This window comes from Solea solea, chromosome 2, assembly GCF_958295425.1.
Source record: "Solea solea chromosome 2, fSolSol10.1, whole genome shotgun sequence".
In the NCBI taxonomy this organism is placed as follows: Eukaryota; Metazoa; Chordata; class Actinopteri; order Pleuronectiformes; family Soleidae; genus Solea; species Solea solea.
Window position 1 is genome coordinate 3,119,303 of NC_081135.1, and position 25,610 is coordinate 3,144,912.

Sequence of the window (25,610 nt, forward strand, 5' to 3'; positions counted from 1 at the left end):
AAATAAATAGGAGTCAAGAAATATAAACACGTCTATATTAAAAATCTGTAAAACTGATGTGTGGCGACTCACCGCTGGAAAATACGCTAAGTTTGCATTTCCCAGCGGCCAAAATGGGGTTCAGGTCTGAATTAGGGTACGCACTCATGATGTTTCCTCCAAGAGACTAAATATGTAAAAACAGGAGGGAGGAAGAGGAAGAGGAGGAGGGAATAAGACAGATAAGGGAGCAAAGAAAGGCCGTGCTTGTACAGTCAAGACATACTGAGTCTCTGGGTGAATATACTATATCTGGAAAAATTAAATCCACGGACAGCAACGTTACGGATCTGCTGGCTTGCCAGGTTCCTCAGCTGCTGGATCAGGGCCTTGAAGAGTTCGGTCTTTGTCTCTGGAAACTGAGGAACCAGATCCTCCAGAAGAGACTGAAGCTCAGAGAGACTCCAGCCGGCTCCGAACCAAACACCTACCGAATAAAACAAGCATGAGTGGCTTTCTTGATAGCAATAAAACTTTAAATCTTTTAATCAGGTTCACCCACCCTGTGGTGTCTGAGTGACCTCAAACAGCTCCATAACTCTGCCTGGAGATATTATCAGTGGATGCAGGACACCTTTGAACTTTATATCTGGACCTTCAACACAAAGCAGAGAGTGAGGTGTAACCTTGTCCTGTGTCTCTGTAATTAATGTTAAATAAGATGTTCACCTATGTTAGTGTTGCCCATGACAAGTGGAGCATTAGGGTTACTGGTCTTCAGCTGGACCAGCTCCTCCAATGAGGTGGGGAGAACCCAGGTCATCCTCTCCCCGTGGAAGGTGAGTGTCTCTGGGTTTGCCGTCTCTGCCATCAGCTTTGGACAAATTAGCATTTTTTATAATGAGACAATTTGACAATTTAAAAGAGTACTCTATAGTTCACGCATCAAAATGTGTTGCACTAAAACAAATGTGATGACGTACAATCAGTTCAGGAGGGAAGATCAGCTCCTGCGTGGGATCCAGAGGCAGAAACTCTTCTTTGTTAAACAACTGTGGCTTTTCCTGGAGGAAACATCATGGGATGAGTTGAGGAAGGATATGTGAAGAGAAACAAATATATCACATGACATGACTCTGAATCTAAAGAAGCACAAAGAAAGGTTTAAACGCTGAAACGCTGATCTCACCTGCTCAGGTTCATTGATATTTTTCTCTCCGTTGAGGCAACAGTCTCCGACTCCATTGGTTTGGCAACAGTTGGCTTCCTGTTCATTTCACATTTATGTCACATGATGCGCTGTCGTTACACTTATCCCAGTTTCACATCATCACACATTTTTATCGGCATCAAGCATTTATGTTCACAGCACTGGGACAATAACTCTATAACACAGAAAGTCATATACGCCAGTGATAAACCTGAGCTCAATAAAGGCCTGCGTTAAACTTCTGTACCTGACAGAAAGTCTTGCAGCCGTCGATAATTGGTCGATACCCAGTGCAACGACACAGATTACCTGGAAAACAAGCAAATAAAGACATAGCAGGGTGCATGTGAGGTTTCTGTGCTTGTTTCTGTACATATCATATGACATCATTTAAAAAAATAGTAATAAATTGTATATAAAAGGACAATTGTTGTTATTTATATTGAATTGGATGGAATTGTGAGGAACCTTGGAGTTACTTTTGACCTGGATGTTGTCATTTGATTCACACATAAAACCAATTTCCAGAACAGCGGAACATTATGAAAATTAGAAACATTCTGTCCTTACAGGACGCTGAAAAACTAGTTCATGCTTTTGTTACATCTAGATTAGATTACTGTAACTCCTTATTATCAGGATGTTCCAACAAGTCTGTTAGAACCCTTCAGTTCATTCAAAATGCTGCAGCACGAGTTCTGACAGGAACTAGAAAGAGAGACCACATAACTCCAGTGTTCTCTCTCTACACTGGCTCCCCGTACAGTTTAGAATTCAATTTAAAATCCTCCTCCTCACTTACAAAGCACTTAATGGTCAGGCCCCTTCATACCTGAAAGACCTAGTCTTACCTTATCACCCTAACAGACCACTTAGGTCACAAAATACAGGTTTACTTGTGGTTCCCAGAGTCTGTAAGAGTAGAATGGGAGGCAGAGCCTTTAGTTACCAGGCTCCTCCTCTCCTGTGGAACCAGCTCCCAATGATAGTTCGGGAGGCGGAGCCTCTCTCTGAATTTAAAATTAGACTTAAAACTTTCCTTTTTGATAAAGCTTATAGTTAGAGCATGCACATTCACTCTCTCACCCTCAGGGTATGAATGTGACTGTCATTAACCTTGTCTCTTTCTCTCCCTAGTTTGTGTCTTTCCTTCCTTCCCTCTCTCTCTCTCTGTATTCTCATCTTGCAGGTTGCAGGATCAAGATCCAGTTTTCGAGGCTACCCATATCATATATATCACCACCATTATTATTGTGCTATAATTAAAAGTCGATATCATTGACTGTATAAACTTGTGACTTGATACAGTTGTTTTGTATCTGCTCCTGGTCTCTCTCTCTCTCTCTTCTGTCTCTACCTCATCTCCATCTTGTCCTTTCTCTCCCCCCTTTCTGTCCCCCACCTCTCCCCACCTGGTTCTGTCAGAGATTTCTTCCTGTTAAGAGGGAGTTTTTTCTCTCTACTGATGCCTAGTGCTTGCTCATTGTGTGAACTGTTGGGGTTCTCTGCTCTCCTTGATGTTGTCTATGTACAATGCCTTGAGATAATGTATGTTATGATTTGGCGCTATACAAATAAAATTTAATTGAATTGAATTAAATAACACTTATGTTCATATTAGTATTTAGTAGGTGGAAAAAAAGGAGTAGGATCTAACAATTGAAATCCTTCTTGCTCTTTTATTGAACAGATAATCCTCCAGATTATCCTCCAGATAAACAGGACAAAACAAATGTAAACAAACCAGCCAGAGCCTGCGTGATGTCCTCCATGGTGGGCTGAGGTCGGTTCCTCAGCAGAGTGTACATGGACATCACCATTCCTGGAGTGCAGAAGCCACACTGGGAGCCGTGAGCCTTCGCTATCCGCTCCTGTGCAGCCATCACAACACAACATGCACAGCTCATATACTGTAGTTCATTTTTACACATAGAACAAGATGGAACATGCATGTTGCAAAGCACTAGAGAATTTTAATTCCCCCCAGAACATCTAAGCTGCACATTCAGACCACATTTTAGGCAAGGTCTGTTTCTTTATATATCTGTTATATGGTTACGGCAGGTTCAATTTATGACTGTTTAAGACTTTTGGAATGCTACTTGGAAAGAAATTTGAGACTCACTTTTGGCCAAATTGTAACATAAAACATGCCTTTTTGGTTCATTTAGAAAATCTATGTGAAATGTTTTATTTGTTCTGTTATCATGGTCTGGTATTTGGTACATGATATAAAGAGTAATGTAGAATTATTTTATTTTTCAATTACATCAAAATCCTATCTAAAAAATCCTGTGTAAAAAATTGACTAGACTTTTAAAAAACTGGTTTATTTCCAGTTCCAGTTTATTTATATTAAATAAGCTCGACTGACACTGTTGTCCATACGTCCAAGGAAACTTCTTGCTTCCTTGTCTTTTTCCTTGATGGACTTGCAGTGACCGTGTAACTGACCTGCACAGGGTGGATCCTGGTCTTGGTGCTGCCGATGCCCTCCACCGTGATGACTGCAGCTCCATGGAGCTGACAGAGCGGCAGGAGGCAGGCGTTGGCAGAGAAATGTCTGATGGGACAGTGAAGGCATGACTGTGCACATCATTTTTGTGACTGCCTGTCTTTGTTTAAGAATGAAAATAGATTCATCTCGGTGGCTTCATGGGTGTAACCGAGGACAGATGTGATTTCCCATCAATAAATTGGGCTCACAGAGGCAAGTACTAGTACATCATAACATCAACAAAAAGACAATGTTTTAATACCCTTTCATGAATTAAAGAACATTTCAAAGCAAAAGCACGGAAGTCTAGCTACTTGTACATGCCCCTCTTGTGGAGTTCACCTCAGAGCCCACCTGGAAAGAAGTCAGGAGGCCAAGTCTGGCTCTGGCCAAGTCTGGCACAAGGTGTACAAGTGCTGCCCAGGGCTCCATCGAATCCTTTGGAAGATGCTGCGAGCAATTTGGGACCGTTGTGGAACAGTGGAGGCAAGCGGCAGGCATATGGTGGAGAATCGAACCGAGCTAGAGCAATTTCGGACATCTCACTTCTGAATGTGGAGGGAAAGGATGACAGACTTCCTCCTGAAGAACAAGTACAATGACGCATCGGTACAGAAGGAGCGGCATTCCCAGAGTGTCAGGGTGCGTGGAACGCACTGGAGTGGTCACACTGATTGAGACCACTCTGGAACTATGAGGAGAAGATCAAAAACCCCACCCTAAATTACTATGGTAATAACAGGAAGTGTAACATCTGACTGGCTTGAAAAACTGGCTGCACAATCTTCACAATCCCTTTCCCCCTTGTTCTGGAAAAGGGACACTACTAAGAGTAGTGGACAAGTTTCGCTTCACCATGCCAGCTGGAGGTTGCAGTTCAGGGTGTCTCGCACAAGAGAAGCCCTTGTCTATGGTGACTACAGAGAGTCCACAGTGGCATCAGCGGGCACATCATATGATTTTCATGTGCCTGATGATGGAAAGATTATGTGATGAATTATCTGTTCATCTGTCTCAAGACCATGAAGGAGTCACACACTTTATTCTAACCGTGCAAAGTACTCTGAAAGGCCTGAAAAAAAGTATGTGTTTCTAACGAGTTCCTTCATCGTCATTAGTAATGAATTCTGGGTTCTCTATTTGGGATCTCTATTTTTGTCACCAAGAGTGCATATGGTGTTAGTAAGCATCGTTTTTAACACTTCTGACATGAACTAGTCCCAGCCAATCAGAGGCAAGCATCATCACCAGGTGCTTTTAGAGTTAAAGGATACCTGATGATTTTGGTGGCAGGTTGATAGCGGGACACCATAATCGTGCACGCCCCGCAGCCACCACCTCCACAGCCATACTTGGTGCCGGTTAACCTCACTGGAGTCACAGTTAAGAAACAACATTTGTGGGAAACAAAAAAAAAAAATCACACTCTTCATTCAGGAATCTTTGTATTTGAGGATCGGAAAGGATACATTTCTCCCTGAGAAAGGGTAACAGCGTCATTTCAGGGTCTGCATGGTTCTCTGTTACCTGTTTAGATGCAAAGCAAAAATCACAATCACAACAATGTAATCGATTATGATCATCTGGTTTTACCAGCTCTCACTGATGCAAAGACAAAAGCCAGTGCAGCTGCCATTTCATTTCCACTTGTGGATCAAGTGGATGCTTTTCACAAACTTATTGGGACATTTTTATCATAACACGTTTGTCTCAACTAAATGTAGTAAAAACAATGCAAGGACTACTTTTTCATTGTCTTAGGAGAGTGTCACTGGTGGGCACGTAACAAAAAAAGAATGAAGATATTTCTCGACTCAGGGGAAACTGAATCGGAAATATTGTTTTAATCATGAAAAAAGCTCTGAACCGATTATCAAAATAGTTGTCGATTAATTTAGTAATCGATTACTAATCGATTGATTGTTTCAGCTCTAAATGGCAGTTTCCCTACTGAGTAATTGCCCTCTTATCACAGTGAATGTAGGCTCTTCACTGTGTTTTCCTCTTCCTATCTGGCGTGTAAACACACCCTTTACCCTTTTAGACCCACCAACGTTGGCCCTCACTTACTGACTTTTGATTTTCTTGTCCTTTGCCCTCTGTGCTGCTGGTGCTGCCACCTTTCAACACTATAGTACTAGTACATCAATGTGTCCTCTTTTAGAAATGGGACACAACTTTGTGACTTCTGTGATCTGCTCACACACACTGTAAAATGTACAGTTACAATATCAGCTGATCTTTTATTTATTCAACTTTTAACAATGTAAAACACATACACCACCACAAGCTGCAAAGTCGAACACACGCATTTATGCTTCACGTACCTTTTTCCCATTGATATAGAAGCACAAAGTGTCTCCTTGTTTCCTTGTGGCCATGTTTCCTCCAACTTTTGCAGTCGCAACAACTCAGTTGGTGGGAAAAAAAAATGATAGTGACAACAACACTTCCGGCTGAACACTGTCAGAATAAGACTCTATTCACAAAGTGTCTGAGTGTGTGTGTGTGTGTGTGTGTCTGTTCACTCCCTGTTCAGATTAAGATGTGTCCTCTGTCGCCATCATGTGGGAATCATGTGGCATTGCAAGCGTCAACGATGCCTGCTGCTATAAATGCACATTTTTAATATACATTTCTGCAAAATAAATAAATAAAGCTACAGAGAAAAATTCAGATCAGAAGCAGTCGAGTGAGGGAAAAGCCTTAAAGATCAGCCTCGTCCGCGTTTACTCACTCAGCCTGGTTTGCAGGATAAACATACATGGCATCATACATACATGGATGTATGATCATTAGTATTGAAATAAAGGGTGGTGTCACACCGTGTACTTACCCAGGACAGGATGACGAGCTCCTGTAATCAGCATGTCCTCAACTCAGTCCAGAACACAGCGGACGGAAATGAAAACACCAACTATTCCAGCCTGTTTGTTTCTTTTTAGAATGATTTAATCAGATCAAATTACATTGGTTTATAAAACATGTCTTACCCTGCACACATTGTTACCGTTATTCCTACATGTAAAGTTAACATGATGGTTTAAGAATGAAAATAGATTAATCTGAGGACAGATGTTATTTTCCCTTTAATAAATTGGGATTATCAGATTATATAACAGATTATGCACATACTAGTACATAATACCATCTACAAAAGTCACTGTTTTTGTACCCATTTACTAATTCAAGTAGATTTCACTGAAGTCTAGCTACTAACCTTAGACAAACATCCTAATTTAGCTGATGTGTTATCCTCAGGTGTTTGTTCAGGTAATCACTGCATCTGTTACAGCATTATTTGTTCGTTACACAAGCTTTTTTTTTTCTCTTTGCAAACACACACCAATTTGCATGTTCTACTCATACTGTTTACATCGGCAACACTTGATCTTTCAATTCAGCCACTTTTCCACTCATGGTCCCAGCTCAACTCGCTTCGCCTCGCCTCTGCACGGTTTAGGTTCTGTTTCTGTTACAATATAGTACCTCCTCAACGTGGGCGGAGTCGTCACTGTACAGCTGCATGAAACTGCCGTACAGTGATGACATAAAAAAAAGTCACTAGTGACTTGTAAAGCAGTTGTTTTCAGTGTAATGAATCATTAGGAAATAGTACCAGGTACCATGGCTAATGGAAATGCAAAATAACCGTACCGTGCCGGGGCGGGGCGAGTAACGCTAGTGGAAACACGCCATTTATCAACTGTTACAAACATGATTTGACAGTGTAGTCAATACAGACTCTCTGGGTGTGGGCGAAGCATTTCTCCCCATGCCTGTGGCAATACGTCTCTCTGTATTGGCAGAGGCCATGGTTCTCGATAGAGTAGCTGCACAGAGGACACTGAATGTTCTTCTGTAACGTCAGAGGTGGTTACCCTCATTCTAACAAGCCGTCAACACAGTTTGTCCTGAGCACATTTTTCAAATTCAGTCTATTTACATTATCTTGACATCATCTGTCAAGCAGCTATAATGTTTTTCATATCATGATACATTATGTTGTTGTTTTAGGATATTTTGTATAAAATTTCTATTTTTGGGGGGGGATTAGGTCATCAGTGCTAGTTACATTTAATTCTCAGTTAGTCAGTTCCGTTCAGTTTGCTGACTGGAATCTGGAAAGAAAGAAAGAAATGGAAAAAATCAAAATCAATCAAACACAACAGAAATCATTTTGTTTCTAAACAAGAAACAAAACAACAAGTTCACTCTATCCTTCCAGTTTTAGTGAAGATGCAGCTTTAGCAGAGTTTCAACCCAGACAAAATAATATTTTCAAAGAAAAACTGAACTCAGAATTGCTAAAAGGTGAATCAGAGCAAAAATATTTGACTATAATTACCTTCTGTGTGAACACTGATGCACAGGCCAGACACGCCCTCTCTGGTGTCGAAGGGCTATCCAGGGAAAATGGGCCGACTAGACCGGACTGTGAGCGAGCTGCGGCCGCGGCGTCTTTGATGGCGAAAAACACTGAACTGCCCAGGAAAAGAACGGGTTCACCGATTCCCTGCATTGACGAAGAGTCATCACAAATGCTTCTTACTAGAGATTCAATCAGTGACAGCAGAAATGTACAAAGACAATCCTAAAACCTTTGAGGAGTAGATGGCGTGCGGGTTGTCTGAGTCGGGCAGCAGATAGATGTTGAATTGAAGCGGCAAATCGCAAACGGCGGGGATCTTATACTGAGAGGGGCCTCGAGTATACAGGAGCCCAGAGGGGGAAAACTTCAGCTCCTCCATGGTGTAGAGACCCAAACCCTGCATGAAGGCTCCTTCAATCTGAGAGGTCAAAGAAGGGGAGGAGAGAAGGGACAAAAAAGGTGAGGGAACACAGAAATCAAATGTCACACATGAAAAAGATAAACAAAAGATGACATCCTTTTAGTGTGGCGTTACCTGTCCAATGTCCACAGAGGGGTTCAAACTCCTGCCGACGTCGACCACAATGTCTGTCCTCACAGTCTACAAGATTTAAAAAGATTTGCCTTGACATTTTTAAAAACTAAAAAAGAAAATGACTAAAGATTAAACATGTGAGTTTTGACCGTGTAGTCTCCGGTGAGGCAGTCCAGCTCCACCTCACAGCAACACGCCGCAAACGCAAAGTAAGCGTAAGGCCGACCCACCATCTTCTTCCAGTCCATGTAAATGTCTGGACCTCTGGGGACAACACAGGAAAGACGCCACTGACCGTGTTCACACATGGTATTAACACATAATGTGTTTCTGCCAAGTGTTTATTGGTCAAAGAGTTAATTATCTCACCCGTAAAATCCAGTCGCTGATAAACTGATTTTCTCCGAAAAGGCTTCTTTGATCTGACAAAAAAACAATAATAATTAGATTTGTAGATTCATTTTTCATGGGAATGCTTCATTTTCTTGGATAATCGTACCCAGGTTTCCCATGATCCTTTGGGATTCTTTTCCCTGATTGGCTCCAGTCGCTGGTGCAGAGTCTGGCAGGCATTCTGAACGAGAGAAACCGATAAAAAATATTCTTAATTTAATTGTCGATGTTTTATAGAATACTTTACTGCAGGACCTGGACTTCACCTTGACGGCCATGCCGTTGCTGTCAGCAGTAAAGGAGGCGGCAGAGGCGGAGCTGTTGGGAACAGTGTTGGTGCTGGTTTCACTGATGTGAATCTTAGAGGCTGGAATATGAAGCTCCCGACTTGCAACCTAGCAGCACACAGGAGACACACCCTGAGCTTTGAAAAGTAATATTTGCAATAAATTGTAGCAAATCCCAATTTAGAAGCCAGGAGAGAATTTTGCTTTTGTTTGTTATACTTGTTTGAATACACTTGCAATTGACAAGCTCATTGTTGAAGCACAAGCCCCTTTTTCAATATAATATGATAATAAAGCACAATTATTGTCACTAAAGTGTGATGTTCAACAGACAAGAAGATATTTAGACTTAAGATATACTTTGAATGAGTGGTGGAAATAGCATTTTGAGGAACTCCTAAACCCCACTCATACACCCTCTGTAGTAGTGACAGAGCTGGAGGATGACGCCGATCATCATCGGTCTCCCTGGGTGAGGTCACTGAGCTAGTCAAGAAGATATTACGTCAGAAGAATACTATGTCAGAAGATACTATGTCAGAAGATATTATGTCAGAAGATATTATGTCAGAAGATACTATGTCAGAAGATATTATGTCAGAAAATACCATGACAGAAGATACTATGTCAGAAGATACTATGTCAGAAGATATTATGTCAGAAGATATTATGTCAGAAGATACTATGTCAGAAGATACTATGTCAGAAGATATTATGTCAGAAGATATTATGTCAGAAGATACTGTCAGAAGATACTATGTCAGAAGATATTATGTCAGAAGATACTATGTCAGAAGATACTGTCAGAAGATACTATGTCAGAAGATATTATGTCAGAAGTTATTATGTCAGAAGATACTGTCAGAAGATATTATGTCAAAAGATACTGACTGTCAGGAAATACTATGTCAGAAGATACTGAATGTCAGAAGATACTGACTGTCAGGAATCAGAATCAGAATCAGAATAGCCTTTATTGTCGTTATTTTGTGGACAACGAAATTTGGGTGCCACTCCCTTGGTGCAAAATACAAATATATAAATAACAATTTTAAAAGAGAAAATAGAAATATTAACAATAAAATAAGAATAAGAAATGTTGTTTATATTTTTTTTCCAGAAACTATGACTATGAATAAATTAACATAAGATAACAAAATGTAGCAGCAAGACAGGTGTAAAAACAGAAAAAAGAAGGCACTTTAAAAGAGAGAAGTGATTGTCCTGGAGATACTATGTCAGAAGATACTATGTCAGAAGATACTGACTGTCAGGAGTTATACTGTCAGAAGATACTATGTCAGAAGATACTGACTGTCAGGAGATACTGACTGTAAAGATATCATGTTGATAGTGACCACAGTGAGAGTCAAAGTACCTGCTGTAATTTCGTGTGGATTCCCTGACCCATCTCTATCCCGCCATGAGTGACCACAACAGATCCGTCTTGATAGATGTGGACCAGAGCACCAGCCTTTTACATGAACAAAGAAAATATCACATTGTAACATTATATTCTGTCATCATACAATGTTAATTCTCTTCATTTTCACGTTGTGATGTAACGGATGGCACCGAAGTAAACGTGATGTGCAGTGATGGTTGAAATAGAAAGGTGCACACCTCCTAGTGTGCGGAATTGTTTGGTGGGATTTATTATCCCAATGTGAATCGCGGTGTAGTAGTCAGGACAGGCTGAAAGCATGTAGTGGGAACTGGCTGTGAAAATGTACACGCGTTTGCAATACCTGTTGATTTACTGTATGCATAGGTGTGTCAATTTCAATTCAGAATATCAAAACTGAATCCCAGACACCTGATTAGAGGACCTCTCAGTTATCGCGTTGCCATGTTTAATGGGGATGATGGAAATCCCCCTCTTCTTCCAGCGGCTCTGCTGGTTAAACTGCTCGATGGCTCTGCGGCGGGCATCGTAGTCAGACTTGGCCTTACACTGCTCCCAGCAACGCAGCATGTTCTCTGCGCGGAACTCAAACTTGTAATGAGTGAGTGAAAGCCCCTTGTACATGTTGGTCTCCCGAATCTGAGGTTAAAGAAAGGAAATAAAGTGTTATCTCTGAACAAATAGATGATTAAAACGTGCGTGTTTTGAGGAGCTGAGGATATGACCTGGTCTGCAGGGCGTCCCAACACCATGGCCACATCGTTGATCATGTTCTCCACAACAAATGCGCTCTGCGGCACACCAAAGCCCCTGAAAGCAGTGTTGGAGGGCAGGTTTGTCCTGCAGGCAGCACCACGACCTCGGAGGTTGGGGATATTGTAAACATTGTCCATGTGGAGCAGGATCTTCTCAACCACCTGCAAAAGGGAAATGATTGCGCATGTGATGCTTTGTCACGGCCTGACCGGTCACTTTTAAGAAACAAGCAAAAGCTGTTTCACCTACCGAAACAGATTCATCCACTGTGTTTCCAGCATTGGTGAAGTACTGGAGATCTGCAGCCACAATCCTTCCGTCATTCATGAAGCCAACCTAAAAGCAAGCAGCTGTCAACTGTCAAAGTTTTTTCATGCGTCTGCTAAAAGTTGAATTTTGAAAAGCCAGAAAAATAAAGTAAAGATATTATTTTATTATTTTTTTTCTATTTTACTTTTATGTTTTCATTGTTTTTATGTTTTATACCTTGTTGCTGTGCCTTTAACTGCGTAAACTTTGATCAACTGGTCAACACTTGGTCAAATGTGCACTAGAGATAAAGTTGATTCATTATTATTATTTTTTTTTATTATTATTATTTTTCAAATAAAGGGTGTTGTTGTACCTTGTACTTTCCCAGGACAGGGTGACGAGCTCCTGTAATCAGCATGTCCTCACCTCGTTCCAGAACACAGCGGACTGCTCGATTGGTCCTGAAAAGAAAAGAAAGATTCCAGGCTTTTTTTTTTTTTTTTTTTTTATCATTTAATATAATTTCTTGATACACTGGCTTCCAGAATCAATCGAAATCTCCATTTAATTTGTTGTTTTCCAACCAAAAAGGAGTAGGAAAATTCACTCCACTGTGACTTACTTCCATGCAGCCACAGAGGTAATAGAAGCCAGAATGGCTGTTTTACAGATTTTCCCTCCGAAACCTCCGCCGATCCTTTTGACATGACAGGTGACTCTGTTGGACGGGATGCCCAGTGTCTCTGCTATTGCCAACTGCAAGTTTCAGATCAGATGTGTTTCGCCTCAATTTTAATAAACCAAAAACATGTTTTATCAGGTATAACAGGTTTGGGGGTTTTTTTTGGTCAGAATCCATGTACAATTTGACATTGACTTCTCTGTGAAGACACATATGCCACCTGGCGTCTCCATGCACCTGAGTTAAAGTGGGCCACTGAGAGGAGACGTAAGCTTTAAACTCCGCCTCCTCTCCGACAGGAACCACCAGCATAGACTGAGTCTCCATGTAGAAATGCTCCTGTCCACCTATTCGAACCTCGCCTGAGGAAAGTGAAATTACAATTAATTAAGTGCCAGTTTAAAATCGGTTTTGACAACTTCTATAGACTGATGTGTGTGTCATTGTACTAGTAGAAGTAGATTTTTACCTTCAAAAGTCTGATCAACACTTTTAAAAGCCTCGGTTACATTTCCTCTCTCAATCGTCCTCTGAGGCTCAAAGAAAGATGACTTTTCAACCGCCTCCTGTCACAGGGAACAATATTTTGACCCTGAGATTAGGTTAAAGATTGAGAGAACTATTTTGTTTCTGTGTGTAAAAAAATCCAAGATTTGACAGAATGACAAAAAGCCCCGATTTCTCTAATTTCTCACAGACCTCTATGGTGAAAACAGGCTCTGGTAAATCTTCATAGCTGATTTTCACCTCTGCCGCAGCTCGTTTGGCGTGCGCTCTGGTATCAGCGAGCACCGCACATATCATCTGACCGATGCAGGACACCTGAGGATACACAGCAACGAAGATCATAACATAGCTGATAAGGTAAGGAGAAAACATGAATGTTCCCAAAGAGCAATTTCCTTTACAGCAGTAGTCAATAAAACAAACGTAACATACAGAAGCACAGATGGTTTTATCTGTGGAGGCAATGGAATCTGACTCTCTGTAAACATTTTGATTTCATGTACAGTTTCGTAATCTTCTTTTATAAAGGGACACATATACATAATGTACATGTACATAATGTACCTGCCATCGGCAACTCAGCCGTCGCTGCAATCAGTGACACTGCTCACATACACATATGCTCTACCTCTTTCTCAGCAAGCAGCTCCTCATCATAACCTTCCAGGGTTCGAACTTTCTTTCCAGGAATATCTCCAGCTGTGACCACGTCGACGACACCAGGAACCTGCAGAGCTTCGCTCACGTCCAGACGCCTGTTGGACACAAGTCTCAATACCAAAAAAAAGAAGTGATTTTACACATGAGACAGTTTGAATGATCACTTACGTGATCTTAGCGTGTGCTCGAGAGCTGGTGACCAGAGCCAGGAAGAGCTCCCCCTCTGTTCTGGGGATGTCGTCACAGTAGACGGCTTCACCTGTGGCCTGGCTGATGGCAGAGCGATGCATGATGGGACGCCCCACTGAGTCCTGGTTGCTCTGGTCCTTTGACACATTCTGCAAAAGGAGAAGAGAAGCATTAACTTAAGATAAGGGGGGCTACACATAATTTAAAATGTCTTCTTTGTTTTGGGACCTGAAATTCGTGCAGGCCAGGTTGGATCTCTCTGGGTAAAGGTTGGATCGGCATCGTCTCAAAACCCTCGTCTGTGATCACATTCATTTCTCTGAGCTTCTGCAAGATCTCCAGGTAAAACTTGAAGAGGAAGCTGAGAGTCAACGACTGCCGGAACTCTACTTTTCCTCCTGGAGCTGAAGGAGGCAGTGTCAACTCTTCCTGGAGGATGCCATAGACCGGGCTGAGAGTGTCATCATTCCATGGCCTGAAGGCAAAAATGGGGATGGTTTTAACTTCTGTGGATTTATTTGTATTTAGTGTCTTCTGGTTGAAACATCCCAAACATTGAGCAGTGATTCACGCATTTATTGCTTCCAAAATCAACTACTGCAACAACATCCTTGATGGTTCACTGGCAAAGCTCCTTGATAAATGTCAACATGCCCAGAACACACTCCCACTCCAGAGACCACATCACCCTTGTCCACCATAACCTGCACTGGCTTCCCAACCCACAGTTCAAAGTCCACCTCACCTTCAAAGCCCTCTATAATCAGGCCGCCTCTTATCTCACAGAACTGCTCCACACCTACACACCATCCTGGGGCCTACAGTCCTCAGACTCCAAGGATCAAGCACAAAACCTGGGGAGAGAGAGACTTCTCCATTGCAGCCCCCTCCCTCTGGAACTCACTACCCCCATCCCATCTGTGACTGCTTTTTTCTCCAGTAAATTATTATTATAATATTATGATTAAAGGCAGCAGAGATGATGAATCCAAGGAGAAAAATGAGGAGAAAATTATGACAGAATTAGAAATAGAATGATCAACTTTTAATCCGCTTCTGATAAAATTAAATCCTTAAATGTTGATTAATTAATCCATAATGAGTGAAAACATATCACACTCACTTTGCAATGAGGGCTGCGCAGGTTTTGGCAGCACACACAGTGGTCGTTCCCATTCCTCCGTAGTAAATACTGACGTCCTCCACGACTCTGGAACCCTCGGAGAAAAACACGCGCATCCCGGTCGTCACGGTGGCAAAGGCGCTCTCCTTCCTCGGAGCCTGGCGGAAAGCTCGGACAAACTCCCCCTGCAGGACAGACATGGCACATGCATTACATTACATTTAATTATCAATAAACCGGGGTAATGATTTGCTCTGTACTGTAATAACATAGTTTGCACACACAATCCCTTTCTCATTTTTACATTTTTAAATTCCTTCGGAGGCTTGTAATTGAAAAACACGTGATTTATTTTTCTTGTTTTTCAAAGTGCTCGTGGATAGGTTAGTGTTTGAGTTCGGTTTAGGAATGTGTGTACCTTTCTGGAGAAGGGAATGAAAACAGAGACAACAATCTCTTCCGGTTTCAGGACGGTTTTTCCCAAACTCACAAAGAAGTCCTGATTGAGCGCGACCTCTCGTTTTCCTCCTGGTGGATTCAAACATAAACTCTTGATGATTAGGAGTCAAGAAACACTTTCTGTTCAATCTAACAAAATCTGCGAAACGACTCACCGCTGGAAAATACGCTAAGTTTGCAATTCCCAGCAGCCAAAATGGGGTTCAGGTCTGAGTTAGGGTACGCGCTCATGATGTTACCTCCAAGAGACTGACAATAAAAAACCATGATTGCTTGTGGTGAATATGTTTCCTTTTGAAAAACCAACCAATGGACAAAGGAGGAGGAAATAAGACAGATAAGGGAGCAAAAACAGGCAGCTAAGAAGCAATGACAGAGAAACTGATTAAAGGAACATGCAAGGTAAAGAATATTCTGAATCTCTGGGTGGATATACATTTATAAAAATATAATCTGCGTACGGCAACGTTACGGATCTGCTGGCTTGCCAGGTTCCTCAGCTGGTGGATCAGGGCCTTGAAGAGTTCGGTCTTCGTCGCTGGAAACTGAGGAACCAGATCCTCCAGAAGAGACTGGACCTCAGAGAGACTCCAGCCGGCTCCGAACCAAACACCTACAGAATAAAACAAGTTGGTTTGTTCATAAATTCTTCAGATTTTTGTACATTTTTTTAACACAGCGTCTGTGTGACAGGTCCACCCACCCTGTGGTGTCTGAGTGACCTCAAACAGCTCTATTACTCTGGTTGGAGATATTATCAGTGGATGCAGGACACCTTTGAACTTCATGTCTGGACCTTCAACACAAAGATGAGACCACAACTTATTTCATTTGTATTGTGAGGTGTAACCTTGTCCTGTGTCTCTGTAATTACTGTAATTAATGTTAAATAAGATGTTCACCTATGTTAGTGTTGCCCATGACAAGTGGAGCATTAGGGTTACTGGTCTTCAGCTGGACCAGCTCCTCCAGTGAGGTGGGGAGAACCCAGGTTATCCTCTCCCCATGGAAGGTGAGTGTCTCTGGGTTTGCCGTCTCTGTCATCAGCTTTGGACATATGACCATTTTTATACTGAGACTTTCATGTGGCGACAAAAATTTGACAATTTAGAAGCATACAATTCACTGTCAACAATAAGTAATTGATAATATTAATATAAAAGCTGTCGGGGGTCAGCTCACATACAAGAACTTATATACTTAGTGGCTACTTCACTGAATATGTGATGACTTACAATCAGTTCGGGAGGGAAGATCAGCTCCTGCGTGGGGTCCAGAGGCAAAAAGTCTTCCTTGTTAAACAACTGTTGCTTTTCCTGGTTGAATGAAAAAATTAATAAAGGCTTGAGGAAATAAAAACAATAAATAAACAAGAAGAAAAAAACTCATCTCACCTGATCTGGTTCACTGATATTTTTCTCTCCGTTGAGGCAACAGTCTCCGACTCCATTGATTTGGCAACAGTTGGCTTCCTGTTCATTTCACATTGATGTCACATGATGCACGGTCGTTACACTTATCCCACATCAAACAACTACCTTACTAAACATTTTTTCCTATATGTCGAATGATTAAAAAAGAGACTTACTAAATAACAGGGAGTCAAATTCCCTGTATGTGCACACATACTTGGCCAGTGAAGCTGATTCTGATAAACCTGTGATACAACTGTGAACTCAATACTAGTCTGTGCTGACACTTCCTGAATAATGTGACATAAGCTCAACTCTGTACCTGACAGAAAGTCCTGCAGCCGTCAATAATCGGTCGATACCCAGTGCAACGACACAGATTACCTGAAAAACAGGCAAACGGAGATCATTTGTGTGACTTGTGGTGATAGGAACAGTAGGAGCTCAGAACACTCAGGCTCCCAGGCCTCTGGTAGAGGACCTGAGCTTGGAGGAGACACAAGACCATTCTTTTTATTTTAACATGTACAAAATAGTACCTGCAGGTACTAGAACTGCAAGAAGACCTTGTGCAGATTTGGGTATTAGGCAAATTGGTCACTCTAAATTGACCAAAGGTGTGATTGTGAGAGTAGATGATTGTTTGTCTCTATATGTGGCCCTGTGACAGACTGGCCATCGGTCCAGGGTGTACCCCACCTATCGTCCTATGTCAGCTGAGATTGGCACAGCTCCCCCAGCGCGATCCTCATGTGCAGGATAAAGCGGTAGAAGATGGAGGGATGAAAATAGTACCGCGACCTCTCCTCCAGATAAACGGGACAAAACAAAAGTAAACAAACCAGCCAGAGCCTGCGTGATGTCCTCCATGGTGGGCTGAGGTCGGTTCCTCAGCAGAGTGTACATGGACATCACCATTCCTGGAGTGCAGAAGCCACACTGGGAGCCGTGAGCCTTCGCTATCCGCTCCTGTGCAGCCAGCACAACACAACATGCACAGCTCATTTACTGTAGTTCATTTTTACACATAGAACAAGAACATAGAACATGTTTGGTTATATGGTTACAGCAGGTTAAAACAGGTTCAATTTAAGACGGTTTAAGACTTTTGGAATGAAATTTGAGAGTTACTTTTGGCCGAATTGTATCATAAAACATGACTTTTTGGCCCATTTAAAATATCTATGTGAAATGTTGTTTTATTTGTTCTGTTATCATGGTCTGGTATTTGGTAAATGATATTTTTCAATTACATCAAAATCCTATATAAAAAAATCCTGTGTTAAAATTTGACTAGACCTTTGAAAAACTGGTTTATTTCCAAATTAGCTCGGCTGACACTGTTTTCCATACGTCCAAGGAAACTTCTTGCTTCCTTTTTTTCCTTGATGGACTTGCAGTGACCGTGTAACTGACCTGCACAGGGTGGATCCTGGTCTTGGTGCTGCCGATGCCCTCCACCGTGATGACTGCAGCTCCATGGAGCTGACAGAGCGGCAGGAGGCAGGCGTTGGCAGAGAAATGTCTGATGGGACAGTGAAGGCGTGACTGTGCTGTGGGATCTGACACATGCAGAATTGTTCTGGCTTGTTGATACTAATCCTACTGTTACAATTATTACTTTCAGGGATACCGTTTTTTTTCTTCAACATTATGACAGAAGTGATACAAAAATGGTGAAAAAACACTATCATACATGTCATTTTTGACAGATCCATGCTGCGTGAGCACTAAGGGTTAAGAATGAAAATGGTTTCATGGTTTTTGAGGTGAATCCCACTTTGGCTGTGACCTTAACAACTCACATGAAGCCTCTAACACTGAAAAAGCACACGATCCACTTGATCCACATGAAATCGTCTCAGTCAAGCACCAGGACCGTGTGCTTTGGAGTTAAAGGATACCTGATGGTTTTGGTGGCAGGTTGATAGCGGGACACCATAATCGTGCACGCCCCGCAGCCTCCACCTCCACAGCCATACTTGGTTCCGGTTAACCTCACTGGAGTCACAGTTAAGAAACAACATTTGTGGGAAACAAAAATCACACTCTTCATTTATGAATCTTTATATCTGGGCAAGATTTTTGACAGCACAGCATCCATCCAGTAAACCTGCTCTGAGTTGGACGGCCTACTGGCCTAGTCCGGCCTACCTGGCCTACCTGGAAAATTCAAAACCTGGATCCACCAACCAACTCAGGATCCTGTAGCCCCTCCTCATCTATGCTGTCCCAATTACGGACGCAACAACAACCTGCAAATGCATTTCAAATCCTTGGAGGAGGAATTCAAGGTATCAAGATCAAGAGAAGTGTTGCAGCACAGGGACTCAAATGACCCAAAGGCAGTCAACGCTGGAATCCAGGTGAGGATGATGTCCAGACACATCAGTAGATGCATGTACACACGGGATTGGAAAGATACATTTCTCCCTGAGAAAGGGTAACAGCGTCATCTCAGGGTCTGCATGGTTCTCCGTGACCTGTTTAGATGCAAAGCAAAAATCACATTCATGATGATGATAATCTTGCCCAGTGACCCAGTGCAGTTGCAGTCATTTAGATAAAGTGGAGATGCTTTTCACAAACGTATCGGGACATTCAACACATTTGTCCAAACTGCAGTGAAATCAATGCATGGACTACCTTTTCATTGTCTTAGGAGACAGCATGTTTTGAATTTGTGGAGGTTAATAGTATATTTAGAGGTATTAGGTGTCAGGGTTTTCTGTCATCTCCTTGCGGGAGTGTGGCTCATTTAATACCTGGGTTTTTAAGTGAGAAACAACTTAATAAACGTATTTATGATGCATTTCTGCCTCATCTTTTATTGGATTCATGTTAGACACGCCCCTTCACTGTCCACTTTTAAAACGCATCTTAAAACCCATTTTTGGGTTTGACCCATGAGATGTTGGTTTTTATCTTTTTTAATAGTTTTACTGTATGACTTGTTTATTTGTGTTGTTTTTATATTTTCTACAGTATTTTGTTGTTTTATTGTTTGTTCTTTGGTCTATTAGGTCACACGTTTTTATATTTTATTTATCTCTGATGTACAGCACTTTGTTTCAGGTGTTGTTGTTTTGTTAGTAAAATAAATAATATTGCAATGTCAAATGTAACAGTAACAGTGAGTGAAAAGAAAAAACTGACTTTTTATGCAGCGTAGGGACTGAGGTTGGGCCTGATTGTCTTAACCAAACAATCTACTGAGATTTCTAAATCTGGTTAAACTTTTCATTAACGAAAAAAGACGATCGACTCTTATAAATGATACCCTAACCAAAATAAACAACACCAAAGAATAAAACTTCTAACTTACCAATAGATAAAAACACTTACTAATTGTTTCCTGGCTCCTACATGCAAATATCCAACATAATGTCCAACAATGTTAATATAGTTTATGTTACTGAGTGACATTGAGTCAGTATGCACACTGAAACAGATGAAGCAAAATGGAGCTCAGTCAACATTAATTTGATTATATACACCTGTGCTTCACCAACATGTGACCTATAACACACACAAGGTACCCAAAATGTTTTCCATAACATAAAGACTAATATAAATAAAACATACAATTAAATAGCAGGAATAAAATATGCAATTAAATCATGAAAAAGTTCCATATGGCTGTCAATGAACACGTTTGACCCTTTTTTTGACATGTGTTTGCACTGTAAATGTACATTTTTATGCAGAACATTTTGTTGTATTCAAGGATGAACTTAGAAGCTCTTCTACACTCATCTGTCTATTGACATCAATGGGACGCACCTACGTGACATTTTCTCTGTTCACAAAAGCTGGTCACAAACTGCACCTTACGTGACACTTACATTTATGCTTCACGTACCTTTTTCCCATTGATGTAGAAGCACAAAGTGTCTCCTTGTTTCCTTGTGGCCATGTTTCCTCCAACTTTGTACAAGTTGCAAAAAAAACCTTTCAGCTAAACACCCTGTCAGAATAAAAGAAGATGCAGACACTGACTGACACAGCTGCTTGCTTTCTTTTCACAAAGCTTTTACCTCAGTGAGTAGAACCCCCTCCCTTGTTTATTATGTCTTATGTTGACACGTTCTCAAGGTGTCTTCTGTCGCCATCGTGTGGAAATCCTGTGATATTGCAGCAACTCCAGCTCCTAAAAAAAGAAAATCACACATTTTTAATTTTCAGGTCAACTCAACTCAAATTTATTTATAAAGCGATTTAAAACAGCCACAACTGAAACAAAGTGCTTTAGATAAATAAGAATAGAATGTATTAACATCAAAACAATATAAAAACAATAAAACAATTACAATGTTAAAACAATTACAATGTTAAAACAATAAAAAAATAACAATGATAAAACAATAGAAACAATTAAACACTAAATCAATTACAACGTTAAAACAATAAAAAACAATAAAACAGTAAAACAAGAGCAGAGGCTCATGCTGGGTTGAAAGCCAAGGAATAAAAGTGGGTTTTAAGACCATATCATATCGTTTGAGTGTTAAATGGCATTAACTCTGCATTTTATGACCCCTTATTTATACCCTGTATAAATGGAGTTTAAAAGTGTGTTTCACACGGTGGCAGATTAATTCATACATACACAACTCCTTACATCCTGGGGGTTGTACATATTCGGGCATTAAAAACTGTGGGTTTTTCCTTCTTCTTGTGTGTTGTTGAGTCAAAGTTTATAAGTTTATTTTTGTTGATTAAAACGAGCCAAGTGAACCAAATTTCACAAATTCAATATGATTTTAATTATCTATCGATTAGCTAACAAGCTATCATTTTAGCGAGCAATCGTTTTAGCTAGCAATTGTTTTATCTATCTGTCTGTCTGTCTATCTATCTATCTATCTATCTATCTATCTATCTATCTATCTATCTGTCTATCTATCTATCTGTCTGTCTATCTATCTATCTATCTGTCAATTAGCTAGCAAGCTATCATTTTAGCGAACAATCGTTTTAGCTAGCAATTGCCTATCTATCTATCTATCTATCTATCTATCTATCTATCTGTCTGTCTGTCTGTCTGTCTGTCTGTCTATCTGTCTGTCTGTCTGTCTATCTATCTATGTATCTGTCTATCTATCTATCTATCTATCTGTCTGTCTATCTATCTATCTATCTATCTATCTATCTATCGATTAGCTAGCAAGCTATTATTTTAGCGAGCAATCGTTTTAGCTAGCAATTGTTTTATCTATCTATCTATCTATCTATCTATTAGCTAGCAAGCTATCATTTTAGCTAGCAATTGTTTTATCTATCTATCTATCTATCTATCTATCGTTCCATATTACCATGACCATCCAGATGCTTCATCCTCCACACACTGATCAAGAATCAAAGTGATCACATGCAGCACCAGATCAGAAGCAGGTTAAAAAAACAGATAAGGCAGTGTGTCATCTCACTCAGATCTTTGAGTGTGGGAAAGGTCTGGGGAAAAGAAACCAAAAAAACACACACACCCTCTCCTGTCCCTGTTTAATCTCCTCAGAGTTTATTGACTCGGCTTCTGTTGCAGATTAAACACAAATGGCTCCATCTTTTTCTCAGAGGATTGAGTTTCGCTCACGTGTAAGAGCAGTTTGATACCTGAGGATACAGAAACCGCCTCACGACAAAAAAAGCCCGTCTTACTTTACAGCCCAGCCTGTTTGACGACACAGTTTGTTTCACCTGCCCTGTTCAGCAACTTGGGAGGAGAGAGTGAAAGAAGTCATGTGATCCTGCTACAGAGACTCACTGGGACAGGACGATGGGAGTTGCTCCAGATTTATTTGCAGCTTCTAATCCCTCAGTTTCAGCAGTTATGGATGGAAATTAACACATTTTTCATACAAATGCAAATGTTTCTATATTTGAAAGGCACAAACTTTGCCATTGTGCCTTTGCAGGTGTGTATAGCAGCAATTTTCATAAGAAAAACACATATTTGCATGTGAAATATGACAGAATAGCCAAACATGACACTGCAAACACCAATTATTGATGACCTTTCTTTGCATTTTTAGATAAACGCAAAGGAAAGGAATTCAACACCCTCCCGTTTCATCACAAAAGAGACAAACTCGACATCTGTGCTCTGCGACGACGCTACAAGTCCAGACCTGCTGCTGCTGCAGAACATGCTGCCGTTTGTTTTTGCCTCTTCCCTGACATGAACTCATTCTGGGTTGTGAGTGTCAGTCATCGTGCGTGGAGATGCACGTCGTCCCTGCTGCAGCTGTTATTCCTCCTCTCTGCTTTCATGTTTTATCTCTCGCTGAGGAAATGCCTGGCATGGCCTTTAAAATTTCTGGATTTTTGCCCTGGCTGTGATTTAAAGGTGGAGGTGTTTTCTGCTGAAGCCGGAAAAAAACAATTAAATTCTGAGCCGTAAACTTGAAGTTTTCGGCGTCACCAGAGACACTCCTCAATGGGAAACTTTTATTGAGCTGTATAAACCAGCAAAGCGTTGGGCACAGTTGAGCCCTGACTATTTTTTTGTAGCCACACTGGATGAGCAGAGGGAGATAATTTAGCTCCCTTAAGTACAGCTTACATGAGCCAAGTGAGGAAACTACCACTTTCATTTAAGGATTTGGCAATTAACCACTGGGTGCAAAGGGAAGCGTGAGGGGGGGGAAAGTCCAGAGTAATTTGGAAAACATTGTGGATTTGACCAGATTGATGATTTATATGTGCAACAGTGAATCCATTAAAGTCTTGTAAAGTCATTTTCTTTGCAGACGGCGTGAACAAGAAACCGTGATAGAGCAGAAAAAACAGACTGCGTTATTACAAAAACATCAGCAACCAGAGAGACAGAGAGAGAGAGAGAGAGGGGTAGTTTTTAAAGGATGTCCATTTTGTCATTATTTACGACCCAAAGCACACACACACACACACACAAGCATGACCCATTTAATGTGGAGGAGAGAGAGTTGGGGCCGAGGCGAGGAGGACAGTGTAAACACGAGTGCGACTGTGTTTGCTTTATGTGGAAGTTACATAAACACATTAGAAGGATTTAGACTCTTGTTTAGGTTCAGTCTGGTGCCAAAGTATCGAGGGAACTGGGGGGTTGATATGGGACCATGTCGCTCCAAAACAGCTGGCTTTAACATTTCTGTTTTCCGCTTCATGACATCGAAATCCACCAGGAAATGAAACATTAGATTTGAACTAACTTTAAGGATGTGCTCATTGTTTAGATATTGGAAATGAAGATGCTCGCATTTAACCAGAGGCCAAAATGTCACATAATGTTAAAACCAGTGAGCAGGAATAACAGTAACAACAATGCTCATGTGAAGAGTGATGTCCTATAACTGGGGGCCAAGTCCAGAGAGGAACCAAAAAAGCACAGTGAGGGTCAGAAAAATCCGAAAATGACTGGAACACATCGGCACAGAGTGAAAGCAGACGTACGGAGAATGAATACAGGATTACAGAAAGTGGTAACAGTCAGATGAGAGTCTCTGAGGTGGTATTTCTCACTTTACGATCTCCCAGCATCCTCTGCTGCGTCTGCGTCTGCTGCTGCAGACCTGCCCTCCAGATTACAGAGGTGAGCTGTGTAATTTCACATGTTAATGACATGCTACAGCCAACAGCCTTCATTAAAGCCATAAATCTATTTAAACATGTCCTCCGCTGGATCCCTGCTCATTTTAACGTACAAAAGGTAGAATATTTCGATATTCTATTTCCTCCAGTTTTCCTCCTCAGTATAAATCAATGAATTCTTTTTAAATCCAGCCTGAAAACCTACCTGCGTTTAAATAAAAATAAAAGTATTATCACTGCTGCATCTCAGCTGTAACTGCAACTTTCAATTTCTCTTCATCTCTATGTTTTTATAGTGTTTTATCATGCTTTTTATGTCTTTTATGCTGCTGCTGTATTTATCTTTCTCTTTGAAATGCCTTGTTGTTGTTGAAGTAATCTGCCTTGCCTGTGTGTGTGTGTGTGTGTGTGTGTGTGTTACATGTGAAATAATTGGCTCTGACAGCATTGAAGAAGAGAATCAGAGCTTCTCTGCCCCCGACACAGAAAACACATCTGAGCAGGTTCCTCTCATTGAAGGAGGAAGAAAGACGGAACATCAGATCACAGCTGGACTTAGAAGAAATAATCTGTTAGTATCAAGTGGAATCAGTTTGACAGATTACAATTGTGCTTAATGGTTGCCACACTGTGATATTTGTTTGCTCGATAGATGTTCCGGGCATGTGAGGACTCAAAGATGGATCATGTTATTACTGTTGCAGCAAACACGAGAAGCTCTGAGTCGCACAGACGTGAGATGTTTATTTTGTCTCGCAGGTCAAGTCACATCAGCTGTGACCTGCTTAAATCCGCTAACAACAAACATCGGCCCTTGTGGTGACAATATCTCGTCAACAGTTGTGGTTTTGAGTCTGCAATGTTGTCTTATGCGTGTTAAAGTACATTTTAGAGTCAATATTTCAAGACCTCAGTGCAATCTGCTGGTGAATTTCCCTTATAAAGACTTGAACTTGCCCCTAAAGGACTTTGCTGCATGGCCAGTGTGAAAGACACCGGCTCTGAGAACACGCTACAGCTTTAAACCCTTAATTTGACACGTAATAATGTGTTGATGACTCTCCCCGGCTCGTTCCCATACTCCCAGCCTCTAATTAAAATGATAATGAGCCAGATGAGGGTTTCAGACGAGAGCCTCGGTCGAGACGTCGGCTCTGACTCTGGTTTCACCCTGACACACGTCTGGCGGGAAGGAAAAACAGCCAGATTAGCCTGTGGATGACGGGTTAGTGCAGGCTGCAAACCCGGAACACGCTCCACAACCCAGTGTGAATGAGAGATGATTAAAAAGCAACTGGAAAAGCGGCTATTTATAGCTGAAAT

General features: G+C 41.2%; 1 protein-coding gene across 6 annotated transcripts in view; it reads right to left on the bottom strand.

Annotated features, from left to right (window-relative positions):
• The window catches only part of aox6 (aldehyde oxidase 6), a 29,097-nt gene extending 6,758 nt beyond the window's left edge, over positions 1 to 22,339 (bottom strand). Inside the window, exons 1-34 of one of the 6 annotated variants that reach the window (XM_058618087.1) lie at positions 20,581 to 20,742; positions 19,144 to 19,201; positions 18,623 to 18,719; positions 18,135 to 18,243; positions 17,561 to 17,687; positions 17,041 to 17,102; positions 16,701 to 16,778; positions 16,542 to 16,622; positions 16,209 to 16,353; positions 16,010 to 16,102; positions 15,768 to 15,919; positions 15,462 to 15,555; positions 15,266 to 15,375; positions 14,848 to 15,032; positions 13,953 to 14,199; positions 13,704 to 13,873; positions 13,504 to 13,630; positions 13,068 to 13,190; positions 12,838 to 12,934; positions 12,606 to 12,730; positions 12,309 to 12,442; positions 12,060 to 12,147; positions 11,684 to 11,770; positions 11,404 to 11,595; positions 11,090 to 11,317; positions 10,652 to 10,747; positions 9,253 to 9,381; positions 9,093 to 9,167; positions 8,963 to 9,015; positions 8,743 to 8,857; positions 8,594 to 8,659; positions 8,288 to 8,476; positions 8,035 to 8,202; positions 6,617 to 7,807 (exon numbers count right to left, since the gene is read on the bottom strand). In XM_058618087.1, coding sequence (XP_058474070.1) covers positions 7,775 to 7,807; positions 8,035 to 8,202; positions 8,288 to 8,476; positions 8,594 to 8,659; positions 8,743 to 8,857; positions 8,963 to 9,015; positions 9,093 to 9,167; positions 9,253 to 9,381; positions 10,652 to 10,747; positions 11,090 to 11,317; positions 11,404 to 11,595; positions 11,684 to 11,770; positions 12,060 to 12,147; positions 12,309 to 12,442; positions 12,606 to 12,730; positions 12,838 to 12,934; positions 13,068 to 13,190; positions 13,504 to 13,630; positions 13,704 to 13,873; positions 13,953 to 14,199; positions 14,848 to 15,032; positions 15,266 to 15,375; positions 15,462 to 15,555; positions 15,768 to 15,919; positions 16,010 to 16,102; positions 16,209 to 16,353; positions 16,542 to 16,622; positions 16,701 to 16,778; positions 17,041 to 17,102; positions 17,561 to 17,687; positions 18,135 to 18,243; positions 18,623 to 18,719; positions 19,144 to 19,201; positions 20,581 to 20,634 — 3,987 coding nt within the window. In that variant the 5' untranslated portion in view covers positions 20,635 to 20,742 and the 3' untranslated portion in view covers positions 6,617 to 7,774. The other 5 variants (XM_058618067.1, XM_058618077.1, XM_058618071.1 and 2 more) reach the window with 5 other exon arrangements.
• Between the last annotated feature and the right edge of the window lie 3,271 nt (positions 22,340 to 25,610).